The sequence below is a fragment of the Lepidochelys olivacea genome, assembly GCF_965140295.1.
Source record: "Lepidochelys olivacea isolate rLepOli2 genome assembly, chromosome: 1".
In the NCBI taxonomy this organism is placed as follows: Eukaryota; Metazoa; Chordata; order Testudines; family Cheloniidae; genus Lepidochelys; species Lepidochelys olivacea.
The window spans coordinates 241,228,532-241,248,283 of NC_140411.1; the positions used below are offsets into that span (position 1 = coordinate 241,228,532).

At 43.1% G+C, this 19,752-nt stretch overlaps 2 protein-coding genes across 2 annotated transcripts in view; both read right to left on the minus strand.

Annotated features, from left to right (window-relative positions):
- The window catches only part of USP18 (ubiquitin specific peptidase 18), a gene marked incomplete at its 5' end in the record, with an annotated part of 40,404 nt that extends 34,378 nt beyond the window's left edge, over positions 1 to 6,026 (minus strand). The window contains one exon of the mRNA XM_084630746.1: positions 6,010 to 6,026. Coding sequence (XP_084486872.1) covers positions 6,010 to 6,026 — 17 coding nt within the window. The remainder of the gene's footprint in view (positions 1 to 6,009) is intronic.
- Positions 6,027 to 6,534: 508 nt separating this feature from the next.
- On the minus strand, positions 6,535 to 17,541 carry LOC311515026 (tubulin alpha-8 chain-like). The gene is made up of 5 exons (XM_084617850.1): positions 17,268 to 17,541; positions 11,604 to 11,826; positions 9,483 to 9,631; positions 8,255 to 8,935; positions 6,535 to 7,371 (listed from the first exon to the last, which is right to left on the minus strand). Exons 1-5 carry the CDS (start codon positions 17,274 to 17,276, stop codon positions 7,078 to 7,080), a joined length of 1,356 nt encoding a protein of 451 aa, XP_084473976.1. The 5' UTR covers positions 17,277 to 17,541; the 3' UTR covers positions 6,535 to 7,077.
- Positions 17,542 to 19,752: the final 2,211 nt, after the last annotated feature.

Genomic DNA, 19,752 nt, shown 5'->3' on the forward strand with positions numbered 1-19,752 from the left:
CCCAATTAGTTGTTACAGTTGAGCAATACATTTTGCAATGTAGTATCCATATAAGTATGTTTTAGAATGAGAGAGCGCTATGGCTGTATCCTAATAGTACTCACAGGCAGTCCAGAATGTTTAAGTGATGATGTCCTAATAGTATGGAAATTGTGGAAGTTTTAGGATTAGAATCTTTTTGCAAGATCTGTATTGAAAATGCCTTCCATTTCAAGGCAATTCTCTTTCCAGTGTCATGATTATTAAAATATCTACTTAGGTGTGAGATTATAGACCACAGGAGTCAGGCAGCTGCTAACTCTAGTGGAGGTAAGAAGACCTCCAGACAAGGAAATGCATCTTTATTTTTCTTTATCCTCCACTGCTCACCTCAGTCTCTGAATCTGTCAGTGAGGACAGAATGTGTAGAACCAGAGCAACTAAAATGACCCTAGATAATTTAGAAAGCATTTGAAGCAGACAAGCCATCAAGCAGTCTTTTGTGAGAACTCAAAGGTTAATTCACACCATCTAGTTCAAGTTCAGCTATAGAAACCCACTTGGAAACTGGCAGGATGTGCTTGTGATATACCAGGGTACAATCCAAACTGATGAGCAGCTGTGTCACACCTACCTTGCAACTTTGGGTGCCTTACAATGCTTTGCTGAAGGAGTTTCTCCCTGGGCTACTCAGAAACAGACTTCCAGCACGCAAGTCAAACTCTGAGTGTCTGTCTGTAACTGCAGCCTGCCAGTCGCACTTGGGTTACACTCCGGCTCTCACCAGCCTTGGTTATACTGAAGGGTAACCTCAACACAACCGCAGTCCCTGATTTTCCCCCAGAACTGTATGTTCTGTACTTCCCAGCCCCCTCCTAGACAGTACAAAATAATTTAAGTCTGTTATTCCTTGAAGGGACTAATATGCATTTTATTATCTCAAATAGTTATTCAGACACTTCAATTGAAACACACTGGATTAGATAAAATAAATTTATTAACTACAAAGAGAGATTTTATGTGAGTACAAGAAATGAGCCACAAAAATCAGAAATGGTTACAAGAAAAATAAATATAAGATGTTTACTAATACTTAACAAACTATATCAGATGCAAGCAAAGTCTCTCACTACATGTTTTCAGCAGTCCTACTGATCAAACCCTCTGTGTCAGGAATCCCTCTCCCGGAGTCCAACAAATGATTCCTTTGTGCTTCAGGTGCAGTGAACGTGATAGGCGGGGAGGGGGTGCCTCAGGGTGTTTCCCTCCTTTCTATAGTTTCAGTTCCTCTCTTGAAAAACATTTCTTGCTGGGCACTACGAGACAAAGAGTCTATGTGGAAGGATGGTTTCTTTGTTTCCTTCCCTGCCTGATGACTTTGTTTACTTCTTAAACGCAAATTAAGCAGCACACACATTCCTTTGTTTAGGACAGACTTATTTGCCAGCTTCTGTTTGGACAGGTCAGTGGGGTTTGGAACGTGTGTTAATAACACCATATAGGAGAATCTTATAACTTCACATACAATGTTGCCACATATATGTTACCAAGACAATACTGATCCGCAAATTATAAGTTTTCAAATGAGACCTCACAAGGCATACTTTGTACAAAGATTATTACAATAGTGTGTAGGGTAAGGTATGGAGACAGGAGTGTAATCTGTCACAGTGCCATAGCAGCTACATAACACTATATGTTGATGCAACAGCTGAACGAGAGCGTCAAGCTGCCTGGAAATGCAGTTGAGGAGTCAGATTACTTTTTTTGCTTGTTTTGTACTTCAGTGGGAAATAGTCTTTTAAATTGCTCACATTAGACATGTGGAGAAAAAAATACTTGATGTATATGTTAATCATGAATAATGGGCAAGGCTGTTTTCCTATATTAGGAAATATCTTTGTTATGTACTATAGGTAGAAGAAAAAATGCTCTAGTAGTGGATTAGGCACAGTACATACCTACGAAACAGGAGACATAGATTTTATTCCTAGAAAAGATTTCCTCTGTGACATTGGCCAAGTAATTTCGGCCTAAATGTTCGAAAGCTAGTATATATGTAAATCCTCATATCAGTATTTAAGTGAAGGCATAAGAAAGATGGAAGTATTTATGGGGTTTTGAAAGGGATTGACGAGTTCTCCACTGCCACCATCACTTTTGCTGCCTCCACTGTAGAGAGCCAGCTGCTAGGCAACTGCATTCCCTCTGACAGAGTTGTATAGAATTCTTCTCCTGTTACAGGATTCTGTTAGCAGGGATGCAGTTGCCTAGCTGCCAAGTCCCTTCAGTGGAAGCAGCAGCAGTGGTAATGGAGAACTTCCTGGAGCTTCAGAGGGACAGCAGATGGGCACAGGTTTCAGCAATGGCTCCTCCAGGTGTGAGCAGAAGGCCATGCCTTTTGAGCCACAGGTGACAGCTCCTGTCTCTTCCTGGGGCTGCAAATTAGGGCTAGAACTGTGCTGGAGTTCTGTACCAAGCAGTGGTTTAGATCCAGTGCTATAAGGTTCCTGTCTCCTATTAGCTTCTATAGGATTTTTCCGTAGGGATGTTCTGCCTGAGAGAAGGGAGAACAGCTGCAGGAGCTGCCCTTTCAGTTTCTTGAGAGGAACAGCTACCCCACAGGCTGCTCATACTGAGGGAAACCAAACACACCCCACCAGAGAAAGCCCAACTAAGGAGTCTGGGAAAGTCCAGGGGTTGTACTTGCACCCAACCCAGTGGATCATCTGAGAAAGGTAGAACAAGGTTAATTGGTAGCTAGCTAAATTGAAGGTAGCATACATGATCCCAGGGAGATAACCCCCCAGGCCCTTGCCAGAAGTGGAGCCCAGCTGAGGGAACTATAGCTGAGTCAGGGAAGCCCACTCAGTGATCTCAAGCACTTGTTACTGGCCAGTCAGAAACAGGCTCCTCCTAGATTAGATGGACTGTTGGTCTGATATGGAATGGTAGTTCCTATATTCTGTTGTATGGCTTATCTGTTCTGGGATTTTTTTTCTCTCTCTCTCTCTCTATTTCTGTAAAATGTTATTTTGTCACTTTTTTAGAAATGACTTATAAGTGCAGCAATTACTCAGGCCATGTCTACACTTACTGGGGATCGTCGCTGCTGTGATAGATGCAGTGGGGGTCGATTTAACAGGTGAAGAGCGCCCTCCAGTTGACTCCAGTACTCCACCGGAACAAGAGGAGTAAGGCAAATCGACAGGAGAGCATCTCCCTATTGACGCAGCATGGTGTGGACACCACAGTAAGTCAACGTAAGTTACGTCAACTCCAGCTACGTTATTCATGTACCTGGAGTAGCATAACTTAGGTCGACTTACCCCGGTAGTGTAGACTAGGCCTCAAAATTGGTAAACTTGGTGTTGTACCTTTGTTTTTCAAGCTGTTCTCTATAGCCTGGAGCTATATTCCACTATGCTAATATGCTAGAATCCTTCTTGTGCTGTCTACTACTCCCCTCTGGACCTACCTCCACTTCTACTTATAAATATGAGAACTTTATGTGACTAGCTTTCTATGTAATTTGGCACATTTTTATTTGTTTTAACTCTTGCCCCTCCTTTCTCTTCTATGACTAGTTCAGTCAGGGTTTGCCTCATTCAGGGACAGATTCTGATACCTTTACATTGAAAAGTATCTTAATCCACTAGTAGTCCTGTTGAAATCATTAGTTCTTCTTGCAGAGTAAGGTACTACTCTATGTCTACATCTATGCTGCACACTTCTTTCGGCGGCACGTAGAGTATGTAGTTGGGTAGCCCTCCTAACATGGGGGGGGGAAGGTTACTTTTTATAATGACTCAACCACTCCCAGTCTCTATTCAAGCAGTCTCTATCTCCAGCAGCTCTCCAACACCACTTTCTACAAGCCATTACCCTCTGATCCCACTGAGGGTTACCAAAAGAAACTACACCATCTCCTCAAGAAACTCCCTGAAAAAGCACAAGATCAAATCCGCACAGACACACCCCTGGAACCTCGACCTGGGATATTCTATCTACTACCCAAGATCCATAAACCTGGAAATCCTGGGCGCCCCATCATCTCAGGCATTGGCACCCTGACAGCAGGATTATCTGGCTATGTAGACTCCCTCCTCAGGCCCTACGCTACCAGCACTCCCAGCTACCTTCGAGACACCACTGACTTCCTGAGGAAACTACAATCCATCGGTGATCTTCCTGAAAACACCATCCTGGCCACTATGGATGTAGAAGCCCTCTACACCAACATTCCACACAAAGATGGACTACAAGCCGTCAGGAACACTATCCCTGATAATGTCACGGCTAACCTGGTGGCTGAACTTTGTGACTTTGTCCTCACCTATAACTATTTCACATTTGGGGACAATGTATACCTTCAAATCAGTGGCACTGCTATGGGTACCCGCATGGCCCCACAGTATGCCAACATTTTTATGGCTGATTTAGAACAACGCTTCCTCAGCTCCCCTAACGCCCCTACTCTACTTGCGCTATATTGATGACATCTTCATCATCTGGACCCATGGAAAAGAAGCCCTTGAGGAATTCCACCATGATTTCAAGAGTTTCCATCCCATCATCAACCTCAGCCTGGACCAGTCCACACAAGAGATCCACTTCCTGGACACTACAGTGCTAATAAGCAATGGTCACATAAACACCACCCTATACCGGAAACCTCCTGACCGCTATTCCTACCTACATGCCTCCAGCTTTCATCCAGACCACACCACACGATCCATTGTCCTCTACGATGCAACCGCATTTGCTCCAACCCCTCAGACAGAGACAAACACCTACGAGATCTCTATCAAGCATTCTTACAACTACAATACCCACCTGCTGAAGTGAAGAAACAGATTGACAGAGCCAGAAGAGTACCCAGAAGTCACCTACTACAGGACAGGCCTAACAAAGAAAATAACAGAACGCCACTAGCCGTCTCCTTCAGCCCCCAACTAAAACCCCTCCAACACATTATCAAAGATCTACAACCTCTCCTGAAGGACGATCCATCACTCTCACAAATCTTGGGAGACAGGCCAGTCCTTGCCTACAGACAGCCCCCCAACCTGAAGCAAATACTCACCAACAACCACATACCACACAACAGAACCACTAACCCAGGAACCTATCCTTGCAACAAAGCCCGTTGCCAACTGTGCCCACATATCTATTCAGGGGACACCATCACAGAGCCTAATAACATCAGCCACACTATCAGAGGCTCGTTCACCTGCACATCCACCAATGTGATATATGCCATCATGTGCCAGCAATGCCCCTTTGCCATGTACATTGGTCAAATTGGACAGTCTCTACATAAAAGAATAAATGGACACAAATCAGATGTCAAGAATTATAGCATTCATAAACCAGTCGGAGAACACTTCAATCTCTCTCATGTGATTACAGACATGAAAGTTGCGATATTACAACAGAAAAACTTCAGAAACAGACTCCAACGAGAGACTGCTGAATTGGAATTAATTTGCAAATTGGATACAATTAACTTAGGCTTGAATAGAGACTGGGGGTGGTTGAGTCATTATAAAAAGTAACCTATTTCCCCTTGTTTATTCCCCCCCCGTTCCTCAGACATTATTGTTAAACCCTGGATTTGTGCTGGAAATGGCCCACCTTGATTATCATACACATTGTAAGGAGAATTATCACTTTAGATAAGCTATTACCAGCAGGAGAGTGGGGTGGGGGGAAAGAAAACTTTTTGTAGTGATAAACACCCATTTTTGCATGGTCTGTGTGTATAAAAACATCCTCACTGTATTTTCCACTTTATGCATCCGATGAAGTGAGCTGTAGCTCACGAAAGCTTATGCTCAAATAAATTGGTTAGTCTCTAAGGTGCCACAAGTACTCCTTTTCTTTTTGCGAATACAGACTAACACGGCTGTTACTCTGAAACCTGCCATAGTGTAGACATAAAGCCTGGCTTAGGTGAGCAGAGTACAGACACGCCTGAAAGGTGTGTGTATGTACCCGAGTACATGCCCTACATTGCTCTCTACTCACCCAAGCTGTGCCTCCATGTCTACAGTGCTAGACAAAGGTATGCAAAGGAGGTTTCCTTGGCAGGAATTACTGGCACTGCCTGGCATATTGTGAATCAGATAAATTGTGATCTGTATGCACCACTGTAAAGTATCTTTAGGTGTACACTTAATGCCTGTGTTGCAAACCCACTTTCAGATATAACCATCCTCCACAAGATCAAGGATGCCACAAACAGAACAGAGGACTTCTAGATGCAGCAAGGATCTCACTTGGAGAGAAGGAGCTCTTCATGTGGAGCAAGGACCATGGGCAGACCAGAGATGGTGGGAAAAGTTTTACATCAGCCAGGAAATGTTCTCTTTTCAGCAATTTCACATAAACATGAAGGGGGGAAAAAATCCCCTTTTGTCTGCTGCAGTTTTATTAGAGATTTTTGTACCCAGCAACAACTGATTCTTGCTTTCACAAGGAAGTACAAACTTTTACTAAAAATATGCACAAAGTTTCCTATTGCTGTAACATTTCTAAGGAAATTCCACACATATATCAGAAATGGATGTTTCACAGGACAAAAGAACAGACATGTCCCATTTGAATCCCTCAGGTGGAGATTGATGAGACAGCATGTCCCACAGAGCAAAGGAGGACTCAGTTATCCACTTACATTATTCCCTGATATCCCCAGGAGCAAAAGGTAGAGGTAGGTCAAATGTGAGGTCTATGCTATTTTCCCGTGGCCCTATGAAGGCTTGTAAAACTGGAATTAGATGCTCAGTTATGGTGACTTTAGCTTGTATGCAGAGGGTTAAATTGCTAATTACATTTGGGATTGGAAAAGAAAATTCTCTCAAGGTGGACTGGCAGAGAATCTAATGCTTGTCACACTCCCTTGTATTGAGTGAGGATCATGCATAATTAGGATTAGGTGGTCATACTAAACATGTTAGCTTTCTTGTGTTTCAAGGGCCCTTCTGATCTTCATTCTCTATATATTACACACATGGAGAAGGTACCAGACAGGAATGCAGACACATGCAGTAAAGAGACACAGAGACAATTCAATGCTATTGAATAACAACGTGTATTTTAAAATTCCTCCCCATCATTTTCTTCTTCAAATGAGTCAGTTCCCACTTCCTCATAGTCCTTCTCCAGTGCAGCCAAGTCCTCTCGGGCCTCTGCAAACTCCCCTTCCTCCATGCCTTCACCAACATACCAGTGCACAAATGCCCTCTTGGCATACATCAGATCAAACTTGTGGTCCAGCCTGGCCCAGGCCTCAGCGATGGCTGTGGTGTTGCTTAGCATGCAGACGGCACGTTGCACTTGGGCCAGGTCTCCCCCAGGAACTACAGTAGGAGGCTGATAATTGATGCCAACCTGGAAATAAGATTAAAGATGGAGGAGAAAGAGATAAGAGAGATCAAGAGAGACAACAAAAATAAAATAAATGGTTTGAGAAGACACGGGATGGGGATCTCAACCACAGCATTGAAATTACCCTAATGGAAAATGTCATCCATGTCGCCTTTTTCTGGACTAACCCATTCTCAGCTATAGCACATGAGAACAAGGGAGAGCAACCAAAAATGGAGACTGGACCCCAAATGAAGGCGTTCAACCAAATCTCATTAAAATCATCCGTGTTGTTTTTTCTCCCTTTTTAATGCAAACCAGCATCTTACTTGCTTTTCTTAACTGCTGCTGCTTACTGAGCCCATAGCTATTCCACATGAACTAATACAGTAAGTATTTTCCATCTACAGATCTTCAAGTTTAGAGCCCATTAATACGTATGAGAAAAATAGATTTTTTTTTTATTATTGCTGTTGTCAGCATTGCTCTGGAAACTAGGTCTGTCCATGCTGCTGTCTAGCCAGCAGGGAGAGTATAAACACTTGTGTGATGACTGGTGAAACTGGAGTTTCTCAAAAAAAAAATCTGGTAAATGAAATATGAGTACTATCTATCTCTGAGTTTTTGCTTTTAATTAAACATTTATAGTCTCCCCATCTGGACTTTTTCCAGACTGCCAGCTATGTGACTGCTTAAGAGGCTGTGTAAGTAGGATATGTAAATAGGACATGTGTAAACAGGCCATGTCCATTCTCCAAAGGACTAACTGAAGATTATATACACACACTTCTAACTATTCCCTTTTCTTAGAAATGGAAAATGAACAAGAATTGAAATCACAATTTGGGTTGGACTACTTGGCAATGTCCCTTAACATACAGTACCAGTGTGTCTTTGTCCCTCTCACCTTGAAGCCTGTTGGACACCAGTCCACAAACTGGATAGTTCTCTTGGTCTTGATGGCAGCAATAGCTACGTTGACATCTTTGGGGACCACGTCACCACGGTACAGCATGCAGCAGGCCATGTATTTTCCATGACGTGGATCACACTTCACCATCTGGTTGTTGGGTTCAAAGCAGGAACTGGTGATTTCTGCCACTGACAGCTGTTCGTGGTAGGCTCTCTCGGAGGAGATAATGGGTGCATATGTCATCAGGGGGAAGTGGATGCGAGGGTAGGGCACCAGGTTGGTCTGAAACTCTGTCAGATCCACATTGAGGGCACCATCGAAGCGCAGAGAGGCAGTGATTGATGAGACTATCTGGCTGATGAGACGGTTAAGGTTGGTGTAAGTGGGGCGCTCAATGTCCAAGTTGCGACGGCAGATGTCATAGATGGCCTCGTTGTCCACCATGAAGGCGCAATCTGAATGCTCCAGGGTGGTATGGGTGGTCAGGATGGAGTTGTACGGCTCCACTACGGCAGTGGAGACTTGAGGGGCTGGGTAGATGGCAAACTCCAGTTTGGACTTCTTGCCATAATCCAGGGAGAGGCGTTCCATCAACAAGGAGGTGAAGCCAGAGCCAGTGCCCCCACCAAAGCTGTGGAAAATCAGGAATCCCTGTAGCCCAGAACAGGCATCAGTCTAAAAAGCCAAACAGAGAACAAAAGGAATCAGTCTAAATCTCTGAGACTTCCATGAGTGCATCCTGAGATTGATGCTGGGACGTGTGTATCCAAAACACAGCACAGAGATCAGACCAGGTCTTCCTGGGAAAAGACTTGTTAACGCTCTCTCCTATGCTGTCCTTCAGCAGCCCAATCAATGAAATATAAATCAGACTCTGTCTATGGAGTTTATCTTGGTGAAATTCATACCTCTAGAATCTAGGTTTACTAAAACAGAAAGTGAACAGATATTTAACTAACTCCTCTCGCACCAAGATATATCAGTCTTGGGTTACTATTACCACAATAAAGTTAAAGGTTTTAATCCCAAGAACCACCTTTCAAGAGCATCTGTCTGACTGAGAGACCAACAGACCCTTTTCTCACTTGGACCAACAATGGAATCCCCATGGATCTGACGGTCTCAGCTCTGAACAAAGTACACTATCGGAAGCAAAAGGAGCTATGTGTTCCCCTTCTTTCACAACAACCTCAAGTCCTATTTCAAAAGTACTGGCACTTACCAGCTTACGGATACGATCAAGCACCAGATCAATGCTTTCTTTACCAATGGTGTAGTGACCACGAGCATAGTTATTAGCTGCATCCTCCTTTCCAGTGATCAGCTGTTCTGGATGGAAAAGCTGCCGGTAAGCACCGGCCCGCACTTCATCTGTCCAAGAAAGAGAAACTATGAGAGGCCTGGAATGGACACACTCCAGTGTAGATGAGTTCTGTTGAACACTCAGAGGGTTGCTAACTGGCTGTGTTGTATGATGTGAGGCAAGGAAGACCTGAGGGTTAGAAACAAACTTGAGTCTTCTTCTGTTTCAGGACACTGGTAGAAAGAGTAAGTCTGGCTTGACATAAGTAACTTGGCTCATTTCTTAATGGGCATAAGTGGGAAGGTGAATGGAAGGTTAAGTTGTAAATAGGGGCTTGACAAACAGTTTGCTGGAGTCAGGATGTCTCTGCTTGCCAAGATAAGCAACAACACCGTGATGCTAGGGACTATGGACAAGATAAACTTGGAAAGTAAAGATCAGGTTCCAGGTGAACAGCACAAGGACCGAGCATGCTCTACAGGTTTTGGTTCCTGCAGAGTAACCAATCCAATTCAAAACTGTGTGATTTCATGTATAGCAAATGAAATGTAATATGTAAAGGAAGAGGTGGTCTGCATCAGTGGCTTTCAGCCTTTCCAGACTAGCATACCCCTTTCAGGAGTCTGATTTGTCTCGTTACCCCCAAGTTTCACCTCACTTAAAAATTACTTGCTTACAAAATCAGACGTAAAATACAAAAGTGTCAGAGCACACTTACTGAAAAATGCTTATTTTCTCATTTTTACCATATAATTATAAAATAAATTAATTGGAGTATAAATATTGTACTTACATTTCAATGTATAGTGTATATAGAGCAGTATAACAAGTCTGTCTGTATGAAATTTTCGCTAGCGCTTTATGTAGCCTGTTGTAAAACTAGGCAAATATTTAGAAGGGTTAACTTATGCCCTAGAAGACCTTTGTGTACCCCATAGGCATACCCCTGGTTGAGAACCATTGGCCTGTGTGACTTTGGATGTATGGTAGGCCCTAAACTCACCCCCTGATGCTTAAGTCTGATCAACTCAGCATAGCTTTGCTGTATTGCCAAATAAAGGAGCCTGAGTAATGAAATCCAGAGTCAAACATGGAAGTTGTACCCAGCCAGGGAAGAAATCACCTGTCTGTTCTGAGGACAAGCCATCAGAAAAGAGGGAGATTTGCAGGAGTAAAATGATGGTTTCCCCCCTAAAAATGGGTGGGAAATTCTGAGGAAACCCACCCCTTCATTCTCCTGTCTTGGATCTGAGTAGGAGGAAAGCAACACCTAGACAGCAATGGAAAATATCATAAACAAAATCAGAGACTTAGACACTCTTTTACGAAGAGCAGATGCAAAACTAAGCAGATAGCTATTTAAGCATGGCACCTTATTGATCCAGGATGTTGAAAGATAGCAGCATCATTATCAAAGTTTAGTCTAGCTGAAGTTTCTACCCTAACTATCCTGTAGGTGTCTTCTCCCTACTGAGATAATGGAGTCATGAATAGAATCTGAGTACTTGTGGCACCTTAGAGACTAACAGATTTCAGAGTAACAGCCGTGTTAGTCTGTATTCGCAAAAAGAAAAGGAGTACTTGTGGCACCTTAGAGACTAACCAATATATTTGAGCATAAGCTTTTTGAGCATATGCTCAAATAAACTGGTTAGTCTCTAAGGTGCCACAAGTACTCCTTTTCTTAGTGACTAACCAATTTATCTGAGCATAAGCTTTCGTGAGCTACAGCTCACTTCATCGGATGAAGTGAGCTGTAGCTCACGAAAGCTTATGCTCAGATAAATTGGTTAGTCTCTAAGGTGCCACAAGTACTCCTTTTCTTTTTGTGAATACAGACTAACACGGCTGTTACTCTGAAACCTGTCATGAATAGAATCTGACACTAAAAGTCTTAGGTTGACTAATTTTATCCCATCCTAGTGGTTAGACCAAGATACAAAGATGGAGTTGTTCCCGTGATACACTGGGGACTAGAGAAACACAACACTGACACACAAAAGGCGCTTCTCCATTTTCCAATGTTAATTCTATACCGACCTACTACAGTCGGTTCCAAGTCCACCATGACAGCACGTGGCACATGCTTTTCTGTGGCTGTTTCACTGAAAAATGTATTAAAGGAGTCATCGTTGTTGACTTCGTTGGGCTGATTCTTGAAGGTGCCATCTGGCTGAATGCCATGCTCCAGACAGAAGAGTTCCCAGCATGCATTGCCAATCTGAACTCCAGCCTGGCCAACATGAATGGAGATGCACTCACGCTGTAGAGAGAGGGAGGAAAGGTCAGGAGAACCAAAGAACATCATTTCTTCTCCTCCTTCTTAACAGTTATTAGTGCCTGGTACATTGTTATTCAGATCTCTGAAATCAACCTCCACCTGAGTTGGTTTGTATCCCTAACACCATATATACAACAAGAAGCAGCGTATGCAAGGGCCCATAGAACTGCGTCTTAGCCACTGTTCTCTGTCTGCAGTAAAAGTTGCAAATGTTGATTGCAAATACGAAGATGAAAGTGTTTTGCCACAGAGCTATGCAAGGAAATAAACAGCAAAGCACAAAGAAAACTGGAAATGTGCAGGCATGCACTTATGCCTGTGCACACCAGATACCTGCCCTCATGTACATGTATACACATACAAACGTAAAAATACATGCATGTACACCACATGCTATCTTGCTCCTATCCAGACTATGATAAATTCCAGCTGAGGAGCATGTGCTAGATCCATTTATTTTTATTCCTAGCTGCAACCTGACACAGCAGTGTGGCATTTTCCAGCCATATGTAACTCAAGAGGAGTGCAGTGTCTTCTGATCCCTTAACCCTCTTATGGCAGGCTGGGCTGGAGACTGAGAAGAACTGACATCAAGAAAAGAGTTGTGACTCTCCAAATGTGAAACAAATGTTCCTGAGCATTCCTAGATACCCATGGATTTATACCCTGCATGTTTAGATATGGCTCATCAATTGGCATCATCACATCATATTGAGAACATGTGCTTAAATATTTAATTATGAACATAGTTATTACAATAGCAGACAGACACTTTAATTAGAGAACAGTAAAACAAAAAATAAAATAGTGATTACATGCTAAACAAAACAAATATTTCTTGCCCAGTAGTCTGCACAGGAGTACATATTTCAAAGGTCCATCTGGGAAAGCACTGCTATTGGATAGAATTAAGGCTACATTTTAGTCACAAATATTTTTAGTAGAAGTCATGGACAGGTCACAGGCAGTAAACAAAAATTCATGGCCCGTGACCAATCTATGACTTGTACTATATACCCCTGACTAAATCTTGCAGGGGGGGAACAGCCTGGGGTGTGCCACTGGTGCTTTTGTGGGGGCTGGTCCGGGACCTCCATGGGTGCTGGAGGGAGGGGTTTGCCGGGACTGGCAGGCTCCCTACCCGGCTCCTTGCTGCTCCCCCGAAGCAGCAACATATCCCTCCCTCAGCTCCTACCTCCTCACGCTGCTCCCACCCCATAAGTGCCAGCTTTGCGGCTCCCATTGGCCGGGAACCGTGGCCAATGGGAGCTGCGGGGGGCAGTGCCTGCAGGCAGAGGTAGCACATGGAGCTAGGAGCTGAGGGGTGGACATGTCGCTGCTTTTGGGGGGCCTCCTAAGGTAAACACCGCCCAAAGCCCTCACCCCCTCTTGCGCCCCAGCCCTGAGCCACCTCCCACACTCACCCAAATCCCTGCTGCCGCTGCTGGGGGGACAGGAGGGCGGTGGCCCACTGAGACTTGCCCAGCAGCGGGCGGTGCGGCTGGCCCAGGGCTGTCTGAGTTGCACAGGTGGCCCCCAGCCAGCTGCACCAGCTGCTGCAGAAGTCACGGAGGTTCTAGAAAGTCACGGAATCCGTGACCTCTGTGACAAACTCACAGCCTTAGATATAATATGTGCAAACACAAGTTCATGTAGCAAACACTTCTGAGCCAGTCTCAATTGCCATGACATGGGGTAAGGTGGGAGGCAGTCTTTCTAATAAAAGGAAGCAGTTCTAGATCATTCAGGGCTGTTAAGTGCAGTTCTGTTCTGAAATAACTTTGGAAACATAACATTATATGACTCCGTCTTTGTTGTCTCACTGATTCCGGTCAAATTTGTTCAGTTTACAAGTCAAAAGATATTTTTACTAACAGAATACTTAAATACTTAATTACTAAATATTTCTCCAGTGACATCTGTGAAGCAGTCTTCACAAGCTGAGATCTCTGTTACATCTGTGAAACCCAACTGAAGATTTTTTTCAGAAGAGAACTGCATTTCAGAAGTCATCACGATCACCCTCAGTTGAACCCAGAAGTGCAAAGGAAGACTGAAAAGTGACTCCCAAAATTGCATTGTGAGAATACATGATTAATGTCCCTCAGTGGTCTCCATATCAAATTTGTTCAGTATACGTATAAGAGATGCCACCCCCAAGCCATAAACTCACCCACACGTCTGACAATCTTTCACAAGTGCCATCATATGTAATAGATTCCCCAGGCCAAATTCTGCTGTCAGGAGCACCTTACAGCCATGTTATCTTCTATGGAGTTGCACGAGTGTTTCTGAGGGTTTTATTTGAAGATGATGGGGTTGGACAGACATTGGGGTAGTTGAAGGTATAATCTGGGGATATTTAGGTGTCACTGGAGGTGTATTTTGACCTGGAGAATTTTAATTACTGGTGATATTGCACCGTAAAGAAAGACCCTAGCTTGTCTGTCGGATCCCAGTGAGAGTTTACAGGGCTGTGAGTTAGAAAAACAGTTTTCCTTGTAAACTGAGCAATTATGTTGTTGAATCAAAAGAGACAAAAAGCATGCTGAGCCCTTAATATGGTTGTTACAGAGCAACTTGCAGACCAGAACCACATTTAAAAGCCTGTCCAGCATAACCCTCTGGAACCTTTCTGAGACAAAGCAGCAAACCCACCACAGAGCCACTCTTCTCAAGAAGCTACAGGTGAGTCAACCTTCTAAACCTTTCCATTTCTTCACAGACTCACACACCTGGGAGATTGCTCCGAGAGACTTAGTAGTTTCATGGCTTAATTTATGACTGATAGAGACCACAGATCTGCTCCCTTCCCCACTATTCAGAGTTTTCAGTCCCTCTGATTTGAAATCCTGTCCATTTTCCTTTGAATATCTCAGCTCCTTGTCTCAGCCAGCCTGCTCTGATGACTTCCCGGTGTCAGAGGTGATCTGCACCAATCCCAGTTCTACCTCAGACCAGCTACAGTTTAGAAATGTTCTAACATGCAAGGACAAAAATGTCAATAAAAACAGGAGATTTGAAACCAGGGTTTTTGAAAGTAAACTGCTTTAAAATAGGTCAGTATAGCTTGAACAATGAAGAGCATAGTACTTCCTCAGAGTCCCTAGCATTGTAAACTGATCCCAATAGGATATTTAAATCCTGACCCTGTTCTCAACTAATATTTCAAATCTGTTCTCTAAGAGTCTGGGGCTCACATTTGCTCTTACTAACTGTGGATCTGATACAAAGCCCAAGTCAGTGGAAAGACTCTTATTGACTTCAGTAGGTTTTGGATCTGGCCTTCTATCCACACTGTTCTTTGATAAAAATCAGACCCTGTCATGTTTGCAGTCATGTGGAGAACAATCTGGTGTAGGTCTTAACTGTACTGAGGTAGATTTAAATCCTCTAGCTGTATCTGTACTGTTATTTCTGAGATGTACTTGCTGCAGCAAGCCCAACTGTAAGATTAGGTCCACCTAAGTAGATGAGGTGCCTGCACGTGTGTGTATCCATGTGTGGTGGGAGTGGTCTCCAGAGCATAGCTCTGTACCAGTGGAGAATAATAAAATTCTCAGGACCAAAATAAAACCATCTTCCAGATGTAGATTGGTATGCAAGATGAGGTGGGATTTGCAGGTGAATTTATAAGAAGCCCTGAGAGATTTTAATGAATTTTCAAGAAACTCCCAATGATTAAATGCCTTGTTTATTTCCCATTTAAAAAGGAACATTCAAACACCTACAAGTCTAGAGGGATGAAAATCGTAGTTGGGTGGGGGGGTCTAAGTTAATTAAAAACACGCACAAAAATAAGCATTTTGTTAAGTATTTTTCTAAAATGATTTCTTTTGAGTTTAGAGGACTCTACAAATGATATGCAACTAACAAATCTCATACTGTTCAATATGAGAACCACTCTATGCTACTAAAAAAAAAGACATAGGATCATACGCAGAAGCCACTGAATAGTTAAGAGGTACAGAAGCAAATTAAAATCTTCATTGTACTTCCACTGATTTAACTGGAGTTCCACTGAAGCTGAATTTGCCTCAGTCTGTTTTTCCCAGTCTGTATCTGATGCATTCTGAACCTCACATGCTCCCCCTTTACTTAGTGAGGTCAGTGTTCTGTGACACAAACCATTGATGATCACCAGAGGTCTGATGCCATAACTGGAGCTGTGGTGTTGAAGTTGCCTTGGACCCACGGTGACGTGGGAATGCTCACATATTTTAAGACTGTAGAGTCCAAATGCCAGCTCTATGGACTAATCAGGTGTAAATTTCTGTATTTTTAGTCTGGTTGTATTGCCTTTGTGATGGATTGTGGAAAAAGTAGTGTTTGTGTCCATATACACAGAAGATGAATGAAGCCAACATTTTATTTGTTATGGTCATTTTCATGTTATCTGGATTTCCTAGTCTTTTTGTCTTCCTAGTCTGCCAGCATGGCTTTTTGTAAGGAAAAGGGATTGAATAGGAAGGGTTCATCCATCCTCAGATTTCCTCTTCTTCTACTTGCCCTTCTACAGCAGAGGGAGGTGCACCATATTAGGGCAAGTTCCAAGGCTTAAGGGTTTCAATCTGCCTCTTAAGGGATGGAGCAGAATAAAATGTCCAGATGTAGCACTCACCCAGCAGTAAAAAGGGTGCCATATTGCAAGGGTGGGGCCAGGATCACCCTGCCCATCCAGTGTAGCACAAGGAAGTCCTGACCAAGTCCGTCTCTGGTCTCACCCCCACTCTCCCCACCTCGAATCCAAACACTGAAGCAGAAAGCAATCTGAATCCTCCGCCCCTCATCAAGCTTCACAATAGGGCAGATCTCCCTGACTCTTCCCACCCCCAGAATCCTCCCGTTCCCTTGATGAGTGTGGAGTTCCCACAGTCCCCTCCTTACCATGCTGTCGCCAGTGGTGTTTGCTTCCCGTCTCAGTCAGCGGTAACAGCCTTTGATACTGCTCTCTCTGCTGTTTTATCACTCTGAGCTGATAGGCAGGAAGGGCCTGGGCCATGCACCAAACACCTGCTACTATCCTTCAGTGTCACAGTGCAGGGCAGGGAGTAGGTCACAATCCTCCCACCTCTGCGCTATTACATCACCAGCTCCTTACTAACACATACACACACAAAATCCATCCCTACGCCTGGTAACCATATTCTTTCACTACAAATCCCTACATATACACTACATCTGAGTGTACACAGAATCAGCCCATATTCCACACACAAACACACTCTAATAATTCAAACCCTACACCACAGTATTCAATTACAATCCAAATTCAATATTCCCTCACAAATAACCGCTACATGCATATGACAATCATTCCTACCCTCCAGTGCCTGAGAACAAAAAAGTGTGAGAGAACAAATGAATGGGAAAGAGAGGGACAGAAAAATAGAGCAAGAAAGAGAGAGAGAGAGAATACATACATTTACCATTTTTTAAGAGTGCTATACCACAGAGTGGTCTTAGCTGTCGCCCAGTCCTTTCTATGGCTTCCCTTCTGTCCTTTCTCCCATCTGCCTCTCCTCTCATGTTCTGATTTACTTTTACTGCTTCTCTCTGGATATGCAGGCAGCTGGAACATCAGCAGTGCCGTGCAACATGAGGGCCACAGTCCAACTGATCTGCCCAAACAGAGAGAGAGAGAAATCACTTCTCATTGCAGTGTTTATAGCAAAGGAGTGGCTGGATGGGCAGATATACAAAGATACTTGTCTTGCTTCCAGTTACTGCTTTACTGTCTGCTGTTTCTATTCCAGGCTGAGCATAGGAAAGAGGACACCTGTCAGTGTCAGAGCTCAGGTTACAAGCAGTACAACACAGTTAACTCCTTAGGATCGGAAGACTCTACATTCCCTCCTTTCTTTAGAACCATACCGTTTACATTTAACATGACATTTAAACAATAACCATTTAAATACATAATTCCTAAACTTTAGGTTAAGAGTATACTACCTTCACCCAATACTGGTTAGTAAATTATTGAGCCTGTGTTGGCACCCAGCATCTAACTATATCTTCCTTCAATTCCACTCATATTTTTTTTAGATATTTGAGGGGATTTCATATCTGTTTTGATCAATTTCCTTTTGTTTCTGGTACATACAGTCTACATTTTGGAACTCTACTAAGTGTCCAAGTCTCCTTCCCCTGGTTTGACTATGGAGAGTTATATCTTTGGTTCAATAAATGTTTTTACAAAGGAAGAATTCCATATGAGATTTTCTTTCTATCAGTTTTTCTAAAGCTACTTGATTCCCATGTTTTTCCAGCAAACAATAAGGCTTTAGTGCAATGGCTGAAGAATAGTTAGTTCTGGTGTTCTTGTTCCAATGCAGCTCGGTTGGTCTCAAGAATTCTAGATCTAACTTGCTGTGGGGCTGACAGCTAGCCAGCTAAGGTCACACCCTCAAGGAAGTGTTAAATGTACCAAGTCACTTGTTAGAACAGAACAAAAGGGGATGTTATCACATTACCTGTACTTGGCATGTGCCCAGTAATTACAATTGCTTTAAATGCATGAAAGCTAGTGAAATGATAATGTTTTTGTCTTCGCCTATTTCCTGTGATTGCTATCTTTGTTCTTACTTAACCTTAATATGTGTTGGGATAAGAGTTTACTTGATGTCACATTGTTCAGGAAAACTAATTGTCTGGATGTCTGTAACTAAATGTGTTATAGAATCATAGGACTGGAAGGGACCTTGAGAGGTCATCTAGTCCAGTCCCCTGCACTCATGGCAGGATTAAGTATTATCTCTAGACCATCCCTGCAGGTGTTTGTCCTACCTGCTCTTAAAAATCCCCAATGATGGAGATTCCACAACCTCCCTAGGCAATTTATTCCAGTGCTTAACCACTCTGACAGGAAGTTTTTCCTGATGTCCAACCTAAACCTCCCTTGCTGCAATTTAAGCCCATTGCTTCTTGTCCTATCCTGAGAGGTTAAGAAGAACAATTTTTCTCCTCTCTTTGTAACAGCCTTTTATGTACATGAAAACTGTTATCATGTCTCCTCTTCTCCAGACTAAACAAACCCAGTTTTTTCAGTCTTCCCTCATACGTTATGTTTTCTAGACCTTTAATATTTTTGTTGCTGTTAGACTCATAGACTATCAGAGTTGGAAGGGACCTCAGGAGATCATCTAGTCCAACCCCCTGCTCAAAGCAGGCACAATCCCCAAATTTTTTTGCCCCAGATCCCTAAATGGCCCCCTCAAGGATTGAACTCACAACCCTGGGTTTAGCCGGTCAATGCTCAAACCACTGAGCTATCCCTCCAATTTGTCCACATCTTTTCTGAAATGTGGCACCCAGAACTTGACACAATACTCCAGTTGAGGCCTAATCAGCGCAGAGTAGAGCAGAAGAATTACTCCTCATGTCTTGTTTACAACACTCCTGCTAATACATCCCAGAATTATGTTTGCTTTTTTTGCAACAGCATTACACTGTTGACTCATATTTAGCTTGTGATCCACTATGACCCCCAGATCCCTTTCCATAGTACTCCTTCCTAGGCAGTCATTTCCCACTTTGTATGTGTGCAACTGATTGTTCCTTCCTAAGTGGAGTACTGTGCATTTGTCCTTATTGAATTTCATCCTATTTACTTCAGACCATTTCTCCAATTTGTCCAAATCATTTTGAATTTTAATCATATCCTCCAAAACACTTGCAATCCCTTTCAGGTTGGTATCGTCCGCAAACTTTATAAGTGTACTCTCTATGCCATTATCTAAATCATTGATGAAGATATTGAACAGAACTGGACCCAGAACCGATCCCTATGGGACCCCACTCGTTATGCTCTTCCAACATTACTGTGAACCACTGATAACTACTTTCTGGTAACAATTTTCCAACCAGTTATACACCCACCTTGTAGTAGCTCCATCTAGGTTGTATTTC

Coding starts and splice junctions, on each gene's coding strand:
- LOC311515026 (XM_084617850.1), bottom strand. Junction 9,632..11,603: donor CTTGGAACCGACTGTAGTAG/GTCGGTATAGAA, acceptor TTTCTTGGACAG/ATGAAGTGCGGGCCGGTGCT. Junction 8,936..9,482: donor TTGATCGTATCCGTAAGCTG/GTAAGTGCCAGT, acceptor TTGGCTTTTTAG/ACTGATGCCTGTTCTGGGCT.